Raw genomic sequence first — 20,149 nt, 5'->3', positions numbered from 1 at the left:
CATCCACTAAGCATGGGAGATTGGAAGGCATTATGGAATGGAGCGGAAAGTCCTCCTCCCCCCGGCATGAATAAGTAATATATCTTTGACATAGAATTCCAATACAAGCTTTGGATGAAAAGATAATCCTCTTAATATTTGTTGTTATTTGATAAGGTACTCTATCTTCTTTCGCCTACCATATTGGACGAGCCTCAAAATCAACCATCTTCTTGATCCAATGCACATCTTCAAGAATGTCGCCTCTAACATTTGGGAGCACTTGAGATCTAGAGGAACACGGGACTCCTTGCTTGAACATAGGATCTACAAAGCATAGAGAGGATCCAAAGAGCTTGGCCACAAAAGGGAACAAATGGGAAGACAATTCTACCTCGAGAACCTTGGATATTGACAAAGAAGGAGGAGAAGTCGGTGAAAGATGCCATTACTACATTCCGTACTCCAACGAGGTGCATGAGGTGTTTAAAAGGTGCCTTCACCAAGACAAAGAAGAGAGATGTTGAGCAATTATATGGCTTGAAGTCCCACGATTGGCACAAGATGCTTCAAGTAAGTGAAACATTGAAGTTGTTTGTATTTAACTTGTTTAATCATGATGTATAAATGTTTATAGTTCATTCTTCCATTTCCAATTGTGCATCCCCCGAAGTGCGAGAGATGATTGTTTGTATTTAACTTGTTTAATCATGATGTATCTAATCATGGTGTATAAATGTTTATAGTTCATTCTTCCTACAAGCATTTCCAATTGTGCATCCCACAAAGTGCAAGAGATGATTTATAAGATGGGGGGGCTTGTGAGGTTTGGACCCCAAACCCTCATAGCCAATTTTCTACATGCATTTTTCTCAAAATGATTTGTTTATTGTTTCGCATTGTAGATATGTGAGCTCAAAGGAAATCGATCCATGTACATTTGACTATGCAAGGGTCATGGCGGTGGAGGTGGTTTGTTTGGTGGAGGAGACATTCCCACGGTCAATTCTTACAAGCCAACTACATCTTATGGTTCATTTAATTGATCAGATTGCCATATTATGTGGCACTGTGCATGCTCGATGGATGTTCTTTCTTGAGCGTTTCATGAGTGAAGACCTTGAAGGATTTTGTAAGGCAAAATGCAAAGCCACAAGAATCACTTGTTTATATCTCAGAATACCTTGTCAAAGTGGATCCCTCTCTCCCTCACCTATGGAGCAATGAAGAAGACTTGAGGATGATCTCTCATGTTCCTCAAGGAAAGGGAAAGACCAAAGTCATGGATATAGAGATGCATAGTAGGCTTAATATCTTTTGTGTGCTTAATAGTGATGTGATGAGCAGATGGGTGGCAAAGTATGAGGATGAAAAGGCAAGAAGACAAAGTGAAAGGTCGGCATTTCGTAAGTGCCATGGACGTAGTGTGCCATAGCCCGAGCACTTACGATCACTTCCCAAGGATCTTAATGTAGATTGGCTACATGAGGAGATGGAGAGAGTGGTGCAAGATGAAAACATGCATATCACATTGGAGGAGTGGGAGTATGCCCGAGGATGCTTCAAAAAGGTAAACAAACTTGTGTTCTCAATCATATTTTAGTATGTTAAACTTGTGAAAATTTATTTTGAGGTATTTATAAATTTTTTTGTCTTGGTATAGTGCACAATGTTTAATGCTTTGTAGTGGGAGGGTAAACATTTTCGCACACAAAGGATTGATGAGAAGAGGAACACCCAAGATTGTGGGGTAATTACAAGCTTTGAGGGAGCCAATGGAGCTATGGATGATTATTATGGATTGATCCAAAATATCATTAAGCTTGACTTTCGAAGCTTCTTTGTATATATTTTGGATGTCAAGTGGTTTAAGGATGTGGTGGAAAGAGGTCCTAATGCAACAATCAAGCTTCATGCAAGTGGCTTTGTGACCATTGACTCTACAAAGTTTTGGCAAGGAAAGGATGGGACTCTAGTGCTACCACAATATTGTGAACAGGTATATATAATTATTGGTAATTATAATATATACATTTACAGATAGCAGAGATGTAAATTTTTTGTATGATGTACCTTTGTGCTTGAATAGGTTGTGTATCAACCAATAATTGACAATAAGAGATGGTGGCATATAATCCCAATCTCACCACGTTCAAGAGCCATTTATAGTACATTCACCCACATTGAGCATATGGAGGAGCATGTTAACTCAATTATGGAGGGAGATGGCTTGGAAAACATTGATGATGATCGTGCCATTGGAGATGATGATTGTGCTATTGGAGATGATGATATTGCCTCTCATAGTGATGATTCTAGTAGTGGGATGGATCACTTTGTAGATTTGGATATAGGCATGGACATTGAGATAGATACTTTAGCAAGGGTTGACCTCATTGAAGATAAGGTTGAACTCTAGTTTTTTCATTGTACTTTTATTATGGCTATATTGGTCTTCCTTTTGGTATAGATTCATGCCTTTTTGAGATTACATGTATAGATTCATGCCTTTTTGAGGTTACATGTATAGATTCATGCCTTTTTGAGATTACATGTATATATTTATTGTGATATGTTGCTTTTCGTGGCATTACTTAATCATTCACCTTTGGACTGCTTTTCATGGAGGTTCAAGATTTTAAAAAAAAGCTTCACTTTGATGAAAAGATGTGGGGATGGAATCATTGTCCTTTGGATTGTTTTTCATGGCATTACTTGATATACCTAAGCCTTTGCATGTATCCATCCCTTTCACCACATTACTCGATTTATACCTATTTCTTTTCTCTTTCCTTAGCATATTTTTCCTTGCAAATATGCTTTCTAGAGATTCATTTGTATATAAATGTACCAAAAAATCATGCATATTATCAAAATCTTGTGCACATAGTTCAGCAAATGATATTTTTGGGGATTATAGGGTCCACAATTATTGCAGACTACATCTATAAGCGCGTATGTAATCACATCTATGCTTGCATCTATAAGTGTATCTAATTTCAAAGGAATTAGATGCGCTTATAGACGTGAGCATAGACGCAAACGTAACTTATGCGTCTAGTTTCAAAGAAGTAGACGGCCTTATAGACGCGAGCATAGACGCTAGTATAGACGCCTCCGTAACTTGCACGTCTATGCTTGCTTTATGTTATAGTGTTATCTACTAATGGAAATCGGGAGGATTTTCCTATTACCTCGTTCCTTTAGGGTGCGCAAGATATAAACTAGTGCTATAGTTAATAGTGGGGCTTCAACTCATGAATCATCTTTTGGGAATCGCAGACTTAAATTACATAAGTTGAGGTAACTCTTTTGTCAGTAAGTTTAGAAACAACGACCAAGGATTGGATTGTACAAATTTCTTTAAAAGGTGCCCCTAGTTATTGTGGTGGATATTGAAGTATCTAACCAACTATATAACTTTCATTATAGGTATGCCTTGGTTCAAGCAAGCTAAAGGAATCTATCATAATGCCAAATTGTGAGACGGGAGATTTCACAAAATTTGAAAACTAGAATATTGGGGGACTTAATTAATGTACACATCAGAATTAATGCTATTAATACTATAAATGGAGGCATCATTTCTCCATCCTCATACAACTTAGAGTATTCTAAACAAATCCTGAGCAATTAAAAGAAGAGAAAACAATATTTATTGCTTGATTTTCTTTAAACAATAAATGAAGATTTCTAGAGGACTCTAGCCCAAGCAGTAACACCTCGGTACACGGTTGGAACACTACCATGTACTATAATAATAAATCTCTCAACACAAAGAAACAAAACAATGAAATACATGCTTGTTCTTGTATTTTTGCCTTGTGCAAAGTACACACTACATGTTGTGAATTGGTACACTCTACACTCTAAAGTCTACATGATGTTGTGAATTGGTGGGGGATAATCCCATTTGTCATAGTGTAAGTGGATACAACAGTATGAATTGGAGAGCTGTTTTATAAGGGTCCATTTCTAAAACTAGTCCACCTGAATTTGGTAACTACATTTGGAAGGTGGTTGGTTGGCAAGCGACTGTGGGTTTGCCCGTCTTAACGTCTGATGTGATGATGGCACCATTAGAGGTTGATTCTGGGGTGGGTAATGGGAAGCTACGAGCTGGTGGGGAGCTTAGGGTGTTGATGGTGGGAGGTGGTGTAGCAGTAGAGTTGAGCTGTTGCTGTTGAAGAGCAAGGAGCTGAGTCCAAGGGCGGGCTGGAGAGCTACTAGAAGAGAGAGATGTATTGTCAATGTTGCTGTTGTTGCTGCTGCTGTTGTTCCGATGCATGATAGACCTGAGAGCTGTAGCCAATGCGGTTGTGAACTGAGAGTCCAGGGACATGGCACTTACTGGTAAGGAGGATCCCAGAGTTTTGCAGAAGCTGGACGGCGATTGTATGAGCTCCGCAAGATTGTAATGGTTTTGGGTTTGGTCAAGATTGTAGTGGTTTTGAGTTTGGTCGGAAACAGCATTAGGGTTAATGGTGGCGGCGTTGGTGCTGCTAGTGCTGGCGAGCGAAAATGGCAGCGATGATTTGAGACCCACCATAGAAGTAGTGTTGCAGGCCCGAGGGGTGATATTGAAGGGTCCAGATGAATGGATATTTAAGCAAGGGTTGGAATTACCAAGGCTTAATTGTGTGTTGGCAGCAGGCTGCAGCTTATTGGTGAGATCCAGAGTGAGGGAATCAGAGAAGAGGTTTATGTGAGGTTGCGGATGGTTACTGTACTGAGAGGTAGACGCTATATTGTGTGATGGGCTGTTAGGGTAGCTCAGGTAATTGCAGGTGGGGTTGAGACCCCATGGTGGGTTAGTGGAATTAGGGCCTGCATTGATGCTGCTGTTAGGGCTGTAGATCGAGCTGCTTAGCAGGGAGCACGCAGCCGTTGACGTGGTGGTGGCCATCGCTGCGGCCATCAACGGCAATGGGTGGTTGTGTGTCCCCTCGTACGTTGTGATCAGTATGGATCTATCGTCCGCACACCTTTGCACCTATAAACCGTAATTAATGGATTAAGGTGGTCATTAGCATGCCATTAGGAGTATTTATGTATATCAACTAAGATATTAGAACCATCTGCCAAAACACAACCTAGTAATTAATGGATTAAGATGGTCATTAGCATGCCATTAGGAGTTTTTATATATCAACTAAGATATTAGAACCATCTGCCAAAACACAACCTAGTATGAATGTGTGTGTGTGTGTGTGTGAGAGAGAGAGAGAGAGAGAGAGAGAGAGAGAAGCGTGGTTTTTTTTGGTAACCAGCAATAGAGGCTTAGGTGCTACCTATTAGGTGGTTATTAGATATCAATTACGGCATTAGAAATCACATCCAGCTAGTATGAGTGTGTGTGTGTGTGTGTGTGAGAGAGAGAGAGAGAGAGAGGGGTCATTAGCATGCCATTAGAACAAACACAACCCAACCTAGCATGAGAGAGAGAGAGAAGGTGGTTATTAGCATGTGTGTGTGTGTGTGTGTGTGAGAGAGAGAGAGAGAGAGAGAGAGAGAGAGAGGGGTCATTAGCATGCCATTAGAACAAACACAACCCAACCTTACATGAGACTCTGAGAGAGAGAGAGAGAGAGAGAGAGAGAGAGAGAGAGAGAGAGAGAGAGTGAGTGTGGTTATTAGCATGCCATTGGGAGTCTGAGAGTGAGAGAGAGAGAGAGAGAGAGAGAGAGAGAGAGAGAGAGAGGGGGGGGGGGGTGGTTATTAGCATGCCATTGGGAGTGTTCACAAGTACTAGTCAAAATATTAGAACCAACATAGGATGAGAGAACCAACATAGGATGAGAGAGAAAGAGAGAGACCTGTTTGCGGACTGGACATGAGGGGGCCATCGTGCATCGGTAGTACGCCCTAGGGCATGGGTTTCCCTTTGCTATCTTTTGCCCATACTTTCTCCATTGGCACCCATCATTCATCTAATAAGAACATTTAACAAGTTTTAATGTAGGTAATTCCAAGGTAGTGAGCATGATTATTTCCACTTTGATCAACACCCATTTTAGGTTAAATTAGGTCAAATGTCTAAAACATGGAAGTTTTGAAACTTCCAATGCTTATTCAAGTCTCGAGAGGGTCATTACACATGAAACACACATGTATTCGAGAATTAATTAGAAAAACTCCTATACAAATTTTAGCACTTTGAAAATACCATTTTTGTAAATTTAGAGTTGTAAATTTAGAGGTGATAAAAGCTTGCTTTTTTGTGCAAGTAAAGGAGGTAATAAAACCACTTGTAAAAACCAAACTATATTCTCACACTCTCTAAAACCTGTTTTATGTAAGTGAATTTGAGTGTAAGTGTTTACAATGTATCAAGCCTCTTTTGTTGTTGAACTTACTAACTACCTCCAAATTTGGAGGTAGTGAAACCACTTTCAAGAATCAAATAGTACATATTCTCACACCTTTCATGTTTACAATGTATCAGACTCTCTTTTGTACACTTACAATGTATCAGACTCTCTTTTGTTGAACTTGCTAATCATAACAAAATATTCTTGGGTAAACCCCAAATGAGAAACTAATAAGTAAACTTTAATAGTGATATTGAGACCAGAAATAGGCAATTAAAATTAGTCCGATTGTGTGATTGAAATTAATTATGTTTTGCTAATCAAATTAATTGATGGGTAGTGTACTTTCAAGTTTTTAACCAAAGCCCAAAAAAACAGAAAAAACAGAGAAAAAAATTAAGTACGTTTGGCAGCTTACCATGGGTGCATCGCATCTTGCACGAACCGATACACGGGACTTGCGAATAAGGGGATCAGCATTCCTAAGAGCGCTTGCAGTACTGGTAGCCGTAGCGCCGGCCGCCCGCAGATTAGCTGCCTCACTGTTGTTGCTGCTAATTGATGCTAATTTGCCACCTAAATCTTTATTTTCGGCTGTAATTAGCAAATTAGAGTCTTCCATAGATAATGGAGATGCAGAGCTTTTAGGTCTTGGTGGCGAGCTGTGCCTCTCGCCTCCATAAACCTGCTTATTGTATACTGCAAGTTTCTCTTCTTTCATCCCTTCCAGCTGCATCTTCCTCTTGCGAGGATTGGCGCCATTTCTGTCATTCAAATTACCCTCGTAATTTGCCTGCAGGTTGCTTGGTTTTGCCTCTAATTCAGTTTGCAGCCTGCTGTGCATCCTGTCTGCCGACGACGTCGAGATTAACTCTAATGACGCCGAGCCTTCACCCGCATAACCCAGATTAGTATTTTCATTCGAGAGTGTACTAGGATCATTGATGCGCCTCATTGTGGATGCTTGACGCGGTTGCTCATGCAGCTGCAGTACAGTGCCCTCCCTACCGGTACTTGTCTGCTGATCATGTAAGCCAAAGTATATTATTGATCAAACACCATTCAAATCGCTAGGTTAATTAAAATGATCAGAACAACTTTTAACACTGTACAAATCACTAGCTAGGTTAACTAAGCAAAACGTTTGGTTGATTATTTCTGTCTTGGTAATGATCGCACTTAATTCCTAAGTAATAGTAATCAAACTACTTTTAAACATCCCACAAATCACTAAGGTAATCTTGGGCCAGTGTACTTAATTATCTAGAAAAATCACCTGCAGGTTCTAATTGATGATAGCACTTCATCACTAATGATCAAGCTACGTCTATGGATAACTAGTGTAATCCAGCATAACCCTAATATCGTATCGATTAGTACACGATCGAAATTATACCATTCGCAGCTGGCCAGTTAAGCAAAATATAAAAGGGTTAATCAACTAATAATCTTCGCACTTTTTCAACGTTGGTGGGCGGAGTACAGAAAACGTGTTGTGAACGATCGTGGAGCGCTAATTAGAGAAAGCGATTAAAGATTAACTAACCAAAGGCAGCTGTGGCACGCGGCCGTCTGCATCATGAACGGCGCCATGTGCCTCTGCAGTGAAAGAGCCGAGCTGCGATTGCAGGTTCGCGTACTCGGCCATGATCTGCGAGAGTATGTGCCTCAGCCTCTCATTCTCTTCCTTCATTTCAGCCATCTCCATTTGAAGCGCTGTAAGCTGTTATTAAGCCAGAACACACGTTTATAAGGTCATTACCTGGTCAATTACCACAGGTTTTCAGCAGATTTAGGCAATAATACCCCACTCGGCCCCTCGTCCGCCACTTTTTTTTCTTCTTCTTCTTAATAACTCACTAAGGTCCTTTGCAAGGTGGTGTATTACCCTTGCCCACCTTGCTCCATTCACCACAGTGCATATCATCAAATATTAAACCATCATCGTAAGGGTTTCATATTTGTTTTCTTAAGAGTAACTATACTAACACTAACTACTTCATCAATTCTTCACTGATCATTTCTTAATGCCCCTTCTAATTGATTAACCACCAGTGCTCACCTAACCCGATTCGTAGTGTAATTTTTTCGGTTGAAATTCGAAGTTGTTTTTAATTTTAACAGTTGAAATTGTACATTTTAGTTATTTGTAGGATTTCTAATGCTTTTCAAGTGTAAACCTAAGCATTGCCTTTAATTTTAAGGGTTGAAAAAAATATATTTTTTCGATCAGTGCGATCAACCACACCTCCAACTTGGCACATTAATGAGCTGTTCTATACTTGTACACATCATCTTTAATCCATATTCATGTGAAGATGTCTCATGATATTTACAAAAGTGACTTGAATTTGATTAGGTTTTAATGCATCTGAACTACAATAAACGTGTTAGAAATAATTAACAGTATGTATTTTTACATTACATATGGTTTAATACCTACCTCCAAGTACTCTATATCTCTAATCTCTCTGGGTGTTCCTAATGTTAACTTGGTAAACTCCTCATTAGTTCACTCTAAACTCTTAAGGTGGAAGATTTAGTGGTAATAACTTGACAGCGATACTCTAATTAATTAGTGTCGTGGGGTTGGTGTTATTACCTGGTTGTGCACTACGTGAGCACTCGAGGCTTCCACTCCGCGACCAGGAGGGGAGGAAGGCGATGAGGTACATGCAATGTCAAAGCTCTTGCTAACATCGGAAGAAAACACCCGTCGTCCTTGTCTCTACAAAATTGTTTTGAGAAGAGAGAAAACACTTAAATTCTTAATTAGTCGCTGTGTGTGTGTGTGTGTGTGTGAGAGAGAGAGAGAGAGAGAGAGAGAGAGAGAGAGAGAGAGAGAATAAGAATGAGATGAACGAACATCTAAGTATCGTAAGTGTGATACATCTCTGAATGGGTGTTAAGATTGAAAATTAGGTCAAGAGCAATCTTCAGGAGTTTAGAAGCTTAGATTTTGTGATAAGGGCACTCAAAATCAGATGAATTGTTAGATTGACAAGAATAGATTTTGTGGTAGAGGCACTCAACTTAAGATGAATTGACAAGGAGTTTACAATCTCATGCAAGTAAACAAGATAAGATCTTGTGATAGGGGCACTCAATTTAAGATGAATGGTTAGAGTAACGCGATTAGATTTTGTGATAAGGGCACTCAGATTATAATGAATACTTAGATTAATTCAACGTTTAAAGTACGGTATATAATTAGGGCTACAGGAAATGACCAGATCCAATCAAACGGCAGCTGCGAATATAACTTGTTGCAACAAATTGAATGTTGTCAAAATTAACGAGCGGGAGAGGAACCTGGTGATTAATCGCAGCAGGCCAACGATCATGATCAATCAAACTGAGTTTCAAATCGAGTTTCAAGTCGGTGTGATCACTATCTCTGATCGGCGAGTCTTGATTAATCATTTGTGGGGAATTAACCTTAGTAATGGGGCTTCCCATATGATTAAATAATTGCTGACCACCATCTTCCGGTGCATCTGATTGAGCCGGTTTGCAATGATCGCTATCATGAGCAATTGATTGATCTCCTGACAAGTAATCTGTAAGGTGGTTTTGATCGCTTCGATTAATATCATTGCAATCCGGCCCTTCTCTATTTGCATCATTGGAATCGTCCTGCATGATAATAGCTTCAACCATAGCTTAATCAAAAAAGTTCTTACGTTTAACGAGTAATGATGGCTTCTTCTGTAAAGATTAATGGAAAAAAAAGAAGATTTAGGTTGTGTGGACGGCAAAGAAAGAAATGATGGGAGTGTGGGAAGCTGGTCTTATGCAAGGCAGAAATATTTTAATTTTGGCAAATTAATTGGTCAAAGGGGCCTGGAATGATGCTGGAAATCGTCATCGCCTAATATTTGCTCCAATGCGCGCGCGGGGCCCGAGCTTGCGTGTGTGGGATTGATTAATTAATATATAATTAAGTGTTGATGAGAAGTATCAACCCAAGTTTCATCTCCACTTGCAAAAAAAGAGTCAACATTTTCAGCTTCCAAGTTTGAACTCTGCATGCCATCAAGCTAATTACTTGTTTGGCAATGAGTTCAAGTTTCATCCACTTCTAGCTTTAATCCTTGATTTAACCTTGCCCTTCAAAAGCATCTCCTCTCTCTCCCTCCCTCTCTCACCCTCGAGGCTACCCAATGTTGACCCCTCACAACAAACAAAATGTTGGTTTTTAAAAACATCTAAATTCAAACTCTCATCATCCCATTGACAAAAATCCAAGCATTATCTCACTCCTTTGATTTAATTGCAATGATTATCTAATAGAGTAACACTCAACTCCTTTGATTTAATTGTAATGATTATATAATAGAGTAACACTCCACTATTTTATAGCATTGTTGACATGCCCATCTCCTCTTAATTTAAGCATACATTACACATATTTAGAGCCTCTTGGAGAGACAACAGAATTAAAACTTATGCCTTCAACATTCTTGATCAGAGTATCAACCACACTTATTCTAGTAGTGCGGGCGTCACACATATGCGACTTTCCAAGTTGTTGCATGCTTTGTTAATGATCAAATTGATTGTGTTTCATTTGATACATAGGCCCATGCTATAACAAGTCCGCAAATTTAATATCACCTATGAGTAAGGTGGTTGAGAAACATGTGTAATAGTAGCAAGGGTGGATTTTGGCCAAAAAAATGAAACTTCTACCAGGTATGAAAAATACTACAAATGGCTACAAATTTGATCCAAAGTATTGAGGAATCATTTGCAGAGAATAAGGCTAAGAAAGGAGGGAATTTAGCCCTCATAATGTAATCAATAGTTCATGATTAGTTTAGAAGCTAACAATGTAAGATTTGTCCAATGGGGGTGTTACGGTTTGTCCGTCCATCCTTCTGTGGTTAATTGGGGATGCCTAATTACTACTACTATGTACATAGCATGGCATTTGGGTGATTCCGAATATTCCATGTGTAGGACATATGAAATTAGGGATAGCTGGAACTAAGTGTTGGATTTATTACTTATGTGCTATCATGGACTTGTAGCATGTGTTGCTAACTTGTAGTGTGTTTGAATGGACAACCTTGTAGGTTGGTGAGATTGACGGGCCTTGTGCTCGTAAGCTGGAATGGCTGGGACGTGATGGTGGCGATATGGTGTGAGCTATTACCAGGATGGTTCTCATTTTGGTATTTTGCCGTAGTTTCTCTTACGAGATTTTGTATTGTTGTTGGCCGCCCTATTTTGATGTATTTGGGCGTGGACCTATTGAGCCGCCTGCTTATGTTATATTGGGCGTGGACTTATTTATTTGCACGTGAATTAGCCCTTGGGGTTCTTTTTGTAATTATCCTTTAGTGGTTAGATAGGAACACTTTACCTAAGCTTGTGTTAAAAGCAAACCCCATTTTTGTAAAGGGCAACCCCATGCATAAGCGTGCATCTATTTTTGGCTTATGAGCTATTTTTATTAATAAAGCATAAATACTTAAGAAGTGGAAGGAAGCCGACACTTCTTGAGGGGGGATAGATTGCACCCAATGATTCCCTTTTGTGTTTTCATGCTATGATATGCTTTTATGATTATTATTATTTTTCGGTTATGGTAATATGATTGAAGTGATGAACCAGATGGGTATTTGGTTGGATGGTATGTCTCCCCATGATCCTAGTGGTTTCAGGGGGTATATAATAGTAAGGCCTTGTGATCTCCATCAATGTACTATTTATAAAGGCGACCCTCTTGAGAAAATAGGCTATTATAGAGGTACTGACTATATTCATGTGATCGGATGCTCCATTTAGGATAAGGAAGTTGAATGAAAGACATTGAGTTTGAATACCTTAAAAAGCACCTATTATTCAATTGCCTCTCAAAATCTACGATGCCATCATAAAAATTATAATCTACCATACTAAACCTTTTAACACTCCAAATAACCTATGTCATTATACAAATAACAATCTACCATTCTCAACCTTGAGGGATTAACACTCTAGGTAACCTATGATGTACTGATGAATTTTAAGTTTTTGAATGCGTGCACCCTTTTGTAAAGATGGACCTTTCTAGAGTAAAATCTCTCATGATTGTTTAAATATAAAATAATTAAAGAGAAGTGATGTAAATTATATTAAGAAGAATCATAAATGTATTTGTGGGGAGCGACTCATGATAGCCATAACCTAAAATAGCCATTTTTCTAAACTTGATCCATATTAGTCTCTTCCTTGTTTTCGAAGCCTTAGGAATTACTATAGTTCTTACTTTCTTTGAATAAATATCACGCCTCTCATGTCAATATATTACCTTATTAGCACTCTTTCTTTATGCCATGTCTTTGTTTCTAAATTCAAATTGGTAGTCATGTCAAATGACATTACATTTGTAAGGAAATTGCAGGGACGGTTGTTCAAAATGGTATTCATGTCAAATGACATCACATTTATAAGGAAGTTACAGGGAATGTTCTTTGAGATGCTCAACTCTGTTTACTATTTATGTGTGAAAAAAGCTCATTCAAATGTATATCAATTCATACTAAGGTTCTACATTCATAATAATATCATAAAATGCATAATAAAGTCGACAAATTTATTTATCTAGAACCTAATCAAGTCACCCACCTAAGGTGGCGTAACGAGCTACAATACAATTATTGTTTAGGAAAGATGATAAAGAGAAACTCTTGCTTCAATCCAAAAAGAATCATAAACAAATATGCGGGAAGAGACCGCCGATAGCCATAGCCTAACTCATATGATAGGCTCATCTAGGACCTAATAAAGTCAATGATATGCGTATACTTAGAACCCTTGAGATCATTTTCTCTATTTACATGTCCTTCAAATCTTAGATCTTGAAGCTTTTATCTCTAACACGAGTTTGATTCTAGGCCACCTCTCTCGCTCATCACTCTTCGCTCATCAGCTCCACAAAGGGGAGAACACCAGTCTTTGAAAACCGAGTATCCCGGGATTTTACAAGTGAAGGAGGTTTAGGTATATACAAGTTTCGTAGTGACTCGAAGGAGATTTTTACACTTAGAGACGTGTGAGGTAGCTTGTGGAGCGGCGGGTGAAGCCGATGGATAGGAAGTTGTCATTTATGGTTGGGTGAGAGGATGGATGGATGGGTTTGAGTGAGAAAAAAAATAAGTAAAATAAATGTGGCACGTTGGTCTAAACATTGATGGACAAGAGAATAGGGAGGGTGACATGGAAACTCCTAATAAGGGGGTGCATCGGTTGAAAGGTGGAACGGTTGACAATGAGAGGGGGGGTTGGTGCTGCTGCACGTATAAGATGCGGCCAGGTGGAGGGGTGGGGCCAGGTGGAGGGGGTGCTGGATATGGGGAAGGCGAATTTCAAAGGGTTGGCCTTTGGGCGCAGAAGGAAGGATAGTGAAGCATGTGTTAGCAGCGCAGCGCAGGCCCTTTGCAAGGGTCACGAACCCCCCCCCCCCCCCCCCCCCCCCCCCCAAAACACAAGTCGTGCGACGACGACGACTCCCTTAGCTTCCTCATCGCGCCGCCACCTCGTAACCCTAACCCCCCCCCCCCCCCCCAAGTCAGCGTCTTCTTCCCCCCCCCCCCCCCCCCCCCCCTGCCCTGCGCCTTAATCCATTGCTTGCCTCTCTCCATCCCTTGCCTCCCTCCACGTCTTCTCCTCCTCCCCTGCACGTTACCTCCCTCCTCGGCACGTAACCTCTCCCTTTCATCCCCCCACTTCTTGCATGCCTCCCCTTATACGAAAGCTCTTGTCATTATGCCCTCCCCTTGCTTAATCACCAGCCTAATTGTGACCATGACTCTTAATCAAGAGCCCCATTGTGACGAATGACTGTTCGTCTCCATTCAAAAATATGCCTTCTTCCACCACAAGGATCCCATAATATATAGGAGCATATTTTCATGATCCATATCCAATGCACAAGTCAACAAAAGGTTTAAATACTTGTGGATTCTTCTCTCTCTCTCTCTCTCTCTCTCTCTCTCTCTCTCTCTCTCTCTCTCTCTCTCTCTCTCTCTCTCTCTCTCAGGCCCATTACAAATCGCCATACCCCTCCCTACTTGCCCATGCTGATGTTGGTGGGGGTATCCACCTCCCATAATTCATGGTGGGCAAGCAATCTCCCCCGCCCATACATGGGCGCTGGGGTATGTGTAACGGTCCCCATACCCCTGCCTGCCCATGCTGATGTGGTGGGGGTATCCACCGCCCATAATTCATGGGCAGACAATCTCCCCGCCCCATACATGGACGGTGGGGTATGTGTAACGGGCCACACACACACACACACATCCCCCCCATACAACAAATCATTCCTCACATAAAAAATGCTTTGATTCCACGTAGAATGTCAAATTTTCTATGTCTGACTACAAATGCCAAAGAGTGTGGACTTCAGAATCCCACGTAGAATGTCAACTTTTATATATGTGACTACAAATTCCAAAGGGTGTGGAGTTCGAAAATTATCTCCTCAACTTTTATATATGTGACTACCAATTCCAAAGGGTGTGGAGTTCAAAAATTATCTTCTCAATAAATATAATATGTATGCCATTGAAACTCAAAAATTATCTTCTCAACTTTTATATATGTGACTACAAATTGCAAAGGGTGTGGAGTTCAAAAATTATCTTCTCAATAAATATAATATATATGCCATTAGTTTCAATGGCGTTATGCTGATTAGGCACTTAAGATTGTAAGAATTTATGAAATTTGTAAATTAAAAGCCATGTCTCTCAATCTTAAAATACCATAACTATTAAACAAATATACATGCTTAGATTTGAAGAACCATAAGAAATGGTTGCCACTTACTATAAGAGAACTTGTATACACACACGTGACTAGCTCTAAAAAGGGTTTGCAAGATCATAAACTAGTGAAGGTCTTGAGAGATATTGGATATTTGAACCCTAAGCAAAAAATATGCCTAAGGGTATCAATGGAACCATCGTTTATGAAGTTTTAAGATGTACTCATTCCATTCGTATAATGAGCTTCATCCATTTTTAAAGCAAGCTAGCCACTTTAATAAGGGCCTTATCACTTGAATGATAGATCTTGCCATTACCAAAAGGCATTTCATATGATTAACATAGTATTTGATACTATGCATATGAGAATATTTCTTCAATTTGCACATAAAATAGTCCCTTATATTAAGTAAATTGTGTAAATAGATAAGCCCAAGGAAGTATAGCTACATCATCTAGGCTCCTAGAAGATGAATAAGCTTGGAGCTTTTACTTCATAAAAATCCAAGTGCATAGGCATGTTCATGTTCATAAAAAATCAAGTGCATATGCATGTTCATGCATTATATGCAATTGCATTCGTGTGTGTGTGTGTGTGTGAGCGCGCACGCGTGTCACACATGCATGCATATATATATATATATATATATATATATATATATATATATATATATATATATATATATATAGAGAGAGAGAGAGAGAGAGAGAGAGAGAGAGAGAGAGAGAGAGAGAGAGAGAGAGAGAGAGAGAGAGAGAGCTTGTAACCAAGTTATAACATTAATAAAATGTATTTATAAGTCATAATATAAATAGTTTAGAATAATATTTAGCACATGTGCATACAAGTTTTTAACTATACAAAGACTTCTGACTTCTTACATTGGCTGTTCCCTTGTGTATAAATGTCATTCCATTCCTGCAATTTTCTTGGAAATGAATAAGTAAAAGCTAATTTATTTCATTACCATAGAATACCATTTTACTAATACCAATATTCCATTTCTATATTTAAAAAAAAGCTTAAGGAACCACATATTCCAAAGCAACATCCTTTTGGTGGGAATTATTTTAATGAGTTGATGCATTTAAACTATTCATTTATATGATCTATACTTTGATAGATGAAAGTATTTTTTAACATTTTGGTTAAAATGTCTACCTATATAGATCTAGGGTGACCCTAATTCAATTGTTGTCTTTTGCATAAGAAAAAACATGAAGAAAATTTGCATCTTTGCATGTGAGGAGTTTTTCAATTCTAAACTTGCTATTAGAGTGAGTTCTTATATAATATATTTTAGTGCAGCATTAACTTGCATGCAATTGCATAATAATTAATTTTAATGTATTTGGGGCCTCACTCACATTTAAGAATAGATCTAATAATTAGTTGCATATCTTAAGTTCGGTTCCTTTTTGCTATGTTCATTGCCTCAACATGCATATCAATTTGTGTTGAACCTCCTCATTACATCAAGGTTATAAAGCTTTAAATTTATTCATTTTAATTACTCTCTTCTCTTTCTACAAGCACCAAACTTTATTTGTTTTAATTACAATCTTTGTTCATTTTAATTACTCTCTTCTCTTTAAACAAGCACCAAAATTTATTCATTTTAATTACTCTCTTCTCCTTCTACAAGCACCAAACTTTATTAATTTTTAATTATAATCTTTTCTTTCTGCAAGCACTAAACTTTCTTTGTTAGCACATGAATTGAAGAATTTGTACTTTCTCTATCTTTTTGAAAGTGCAAATTGACTATTATTAATGATTAGCTAATGTCTTCATTTTTAAATTTTTATCTAATTACGAGTGTTTTTTTTTTGGAGACCCTCCCAAAATTTCTAGCCAAAGGCTGCAATGCTTCCCCTATTTTAGGCCGTTTTCCCCATACATATCTCCTCTTCTTTAAGGATTATTTCCCCCCAACACACACTCACACTCCCTTTTAAGCCATTATTTTGGTGACCATCCACCTTTTAAGCCATTATTTTGGTGACCATCCACCTTTGAAGTCCTCATGTTAATCACTTTTTAGGCAATCATCACCATATATAATAAGAGTGGAAATTTAATACAAAATTCCCAAAACAAATTCTCAAAATTTTTTGATAACTTTTTTTTCGGTAAATTTAACCAAATTCAAAAGCAACGATGCTTACCTATGAACCAAAGAAGATCCACCGGGAGAAACTTTAGAGTAAATGAATACTGATTTAGAAACTGAGAGTTTATTTTAAAAAGTAAAAGTTTTCAATGTCAATGCAATAAATATATAAATTCTCAATCATGAGAGTGATGTAAGGAAAGAAATAACTAAATGAGGAGCTATGTATCTAGAACTAAAAATATTTTCTTACATAACTGTAAGCTACTTTTATATGTTAAATCTTTATTATGAGTAACTTTTAAAAATAATAGAGGTTATAAAAAATAACTCCAATCATGGCATTTTGTGCACAATAATTAATTCCATGATATTGACATCTATTCATGATCAAGTATCTCCCTACTTATCATGTGTCTCACTCTAAAGAGTATTTATAAAAAAGGAAATGACTTTGGAACTACTATATTAATGGTATGATTGAAATCGTCTCAATAATCATATAATATATAAAATCTAGGTGTTGAGGATATAAAATCTAGGGTTTGAAAATGAAACATATAAAATGTAGGGGTTGAACCACCATTTATTGTGAACTTATAGTTTACATATTTAATACAATTAAACAAAAGCAACCATAAACATGTGGCTCTATGGAGCTATTGAATTTGGTTTGGTCCTCATATGGGCTTTATTTTCCACTCATTCCTTGTCCTTTCATGCATTCTTTGTCCTACACACAGAGGCTAGTTTAGTGGCACAATAGAATTTCATGTTTCAAGGTTGGTAAAATGATCCTATTAGATAATAATTCATCCATTATTGAGGATCCATGCATAGGTGAGCTCTACACATGCAAGGGGTCATGAAAAAAATACAAGCACTAAAGAATACCATATTTATTTGAACCTTATTGAATGGGAATATATTGTCACAATCACAGCCTTAATAATTTACAACCTACTTCCGAAGGAAAAGAAAAGAAATCTTGGCTTATTTTTACATATAAATAATGTGAGGTAAACTCCTCCACCAAACAATAGCAATTTAAAGACTTATTTTGAATCATAATTTTAAAATTTGTAGACTTTAAAATTCTCTTTACTTTTTTCACCTTTAATCACAATCTATTTTGGAAGTATTCATAGTATCACTAAAGGGAATGATAAAACATGGATTCTAGGTTAGTTTATAGGATCATAAAGATCTTCTTTAACACTTTCACATTCCATTACTAAACTAGCAATAACTAAAACTTATTGAATCTATTCTATATGTACTATTATTGTATACTCTATGTGTAAAGATCAAACTTAGAATTTCCATTATGTTAAAAATGTGGATCTAAGGAGGCTCATAGCAAGTGATTAAGCCCATGATGAAAGGCTAAGGAAATGCTAATATGGGATTAAGATAAGGTTAATCAATGATACGATGATCAAGGCACAAACTCCATAATCTCATTGCATTAGAGTTGATCCAAGTACATCCTTTTAAAGCTGTCATGGAGGTCCCAACTCACAAGATGTGTGAATCCTAGTGCCAACCATGTGTCCATAAATGCTCACACTAAATGTGATCCCCTGCACTTTCCATGTCCTACCTTTTAGACCTTTGACTTCACCTTTTACAAATGACCAAACAAATCAACCTTTGCCAATGTACCCTTAGTCTATTTCTTTTTCTAATGTGCATGCTCCTCCCCTTGCTCTATTCATGTTACACCCTCACACATTGTTTCTCTCAACACCTACCCTCAATGTGATGAGGGTCTAACACCTAACATGTATTGACCTGACCTACACTCCATACTCATATGGTTGGAGTGGTCTGTCTAGGTTGCTCTATGAGCTATAATGTTGGCTTTGTCTTGACACTTTACACACCGGGAGAGTGGAGTTACAACCAAGGGTTAGGAGCCGTGCCATTCCTTTACTAGCACCCTTAGTGTCCTTCATTTGTTGGGCCCTTTGGCTTGTTCTCCACCTTGGACTTAAAGGCTTTTAGCTTGTTCCTTTTTATTGTGGATGACTTAGTGGCTCTTGCCCATTTCTTTCCCAAGAGATTTTCTTTGCTCTCACACATTTACTCCACGCGTGCTCATTTGTCCATGTTTCATCAAGGGTTGCATTATTTTTCAATTCTTGGTCATGAAGTTGCCTCCTCATATTGGTGACATTTACAAAGATTACATATTTTTGGTGAAAACATTTTGTCGAAAGAAATAAATCCATGTCATAATTGATACGAAAACCAATGAAGATTCCATGCAAGATTATGAGAAATGTTACATGAAAGGTTAAATTTGGTGCCCATGGTAGTTGTTGATTTGCACCCATGTGAACACACCCTTATGTAGGATTCTTTTCCACCACAATTTTTAAAGGCTTAGCCTTTAGCTATAAAGAATAGAATATCTTATCTCTTATCTTGGTTCTGCTCACAGTGTTGAAGAGATTGTGCGAGGCGGATCACTGTGATGGCGACGGCGGCGAGCTTTGCTGCTATGCTTAGGTTGTAGCTGTGCTGCTGATGAGGACTCGCTGGAGTTTTTGGCTGCCACTGCTTGTTCCTCTCTCGTTACCCTCCTTGGCTGTTGCACCGAGCTTCTTCTCAGCCGTGGGCTTCTTACCTGAGTAGGCTTCTTCCCCGCTTTGGTGGTCTTGAGCGCCTTCTGCTCGGTCTTAGTTGTGGGGGTGATTCCACTGTGTCCCGAACCCTATAGTGCCTTGCTACCTCTCTCTTCTATTTACTCCCCTCTCTCACCTTGTCGACACTCTTCTGTGCTGAAAACCTTTGCTATGTCCGCTGAATGGTGTTGTTGAATGGCCTACGGGAGGTAGGCACTTACTCACTACCTATGGGAGGTAGCCGCTTGCTCGTGTGCTGTATTTTTGTATGGACAATCACTAGCAGTTGTAGTTGTGGATTGGGCAAAGATTGATGATGCAGCGCAGGTAGCGGCCAGATAACTGTAGAGATTGGT

General features: G+C 38.6%; 1 protein-coding gene across 2 annotated transcripts; it reads right to left on the bottom strand.

Annotated features, from left to right (window-relative positions):
• Window positions 1–3,729: 3,729 nt before the first annotated feature.
• Window positions 3,730–10,032, bottom strand: LOC147622302 (uncharacterized). 2 transcript variants are annotated; one of them, XM_086823707.1, is made up of 6 exons: window positions 9,603–10,032; window positions 8,893–9,018; window positions 7,837–8,013; window positions 6,709–7,311; window positions 5,796–5,909; window positions 3,730–4,972 (listed from the first exon to the last, which is right to left on the bottom strand). In XM_086823707.1, exons 1-6 carry the CDS (start codon window positions 9,948–9,950, stop codon window positions 3,983–3,985), a joined length of 2,358 nt encoding a protein of 785 aa, XP_086679833.1. In that variant the 5' UTR covers window positions 9,951–10,032; the 3' UTR covers window positions 3,730–3,982. The 2 variants fall into 2 exon arrangements, with proteins under 2 accessions (XP_086679833.1, XP_086679834.1); XM_086823708.1 differs by having other exon boundaries at window positions 6,709–7,308.
• Window positions 10,033–20,149: the final 10,117 nt, after the last annotated feature.

This window comes from Cibotium barometz, chromosome 29, assembly GCF_041138505.1.
Source record: "Cibotium barometz isolate CiBa-2024 chromosome 29, ASM4113850v1, whole genome shotgun sequence".
Classification (NCBI taxonomy): Eukaryota; Viridiplantae; Streptophyta; class Polypodiopsida; order Cyatheales; family Cibotiaceae; genus Cibotium; species Cibotium barometz.
This window is presented reverse-complemented; position numbering and strand designations above follow the sequence as displayed.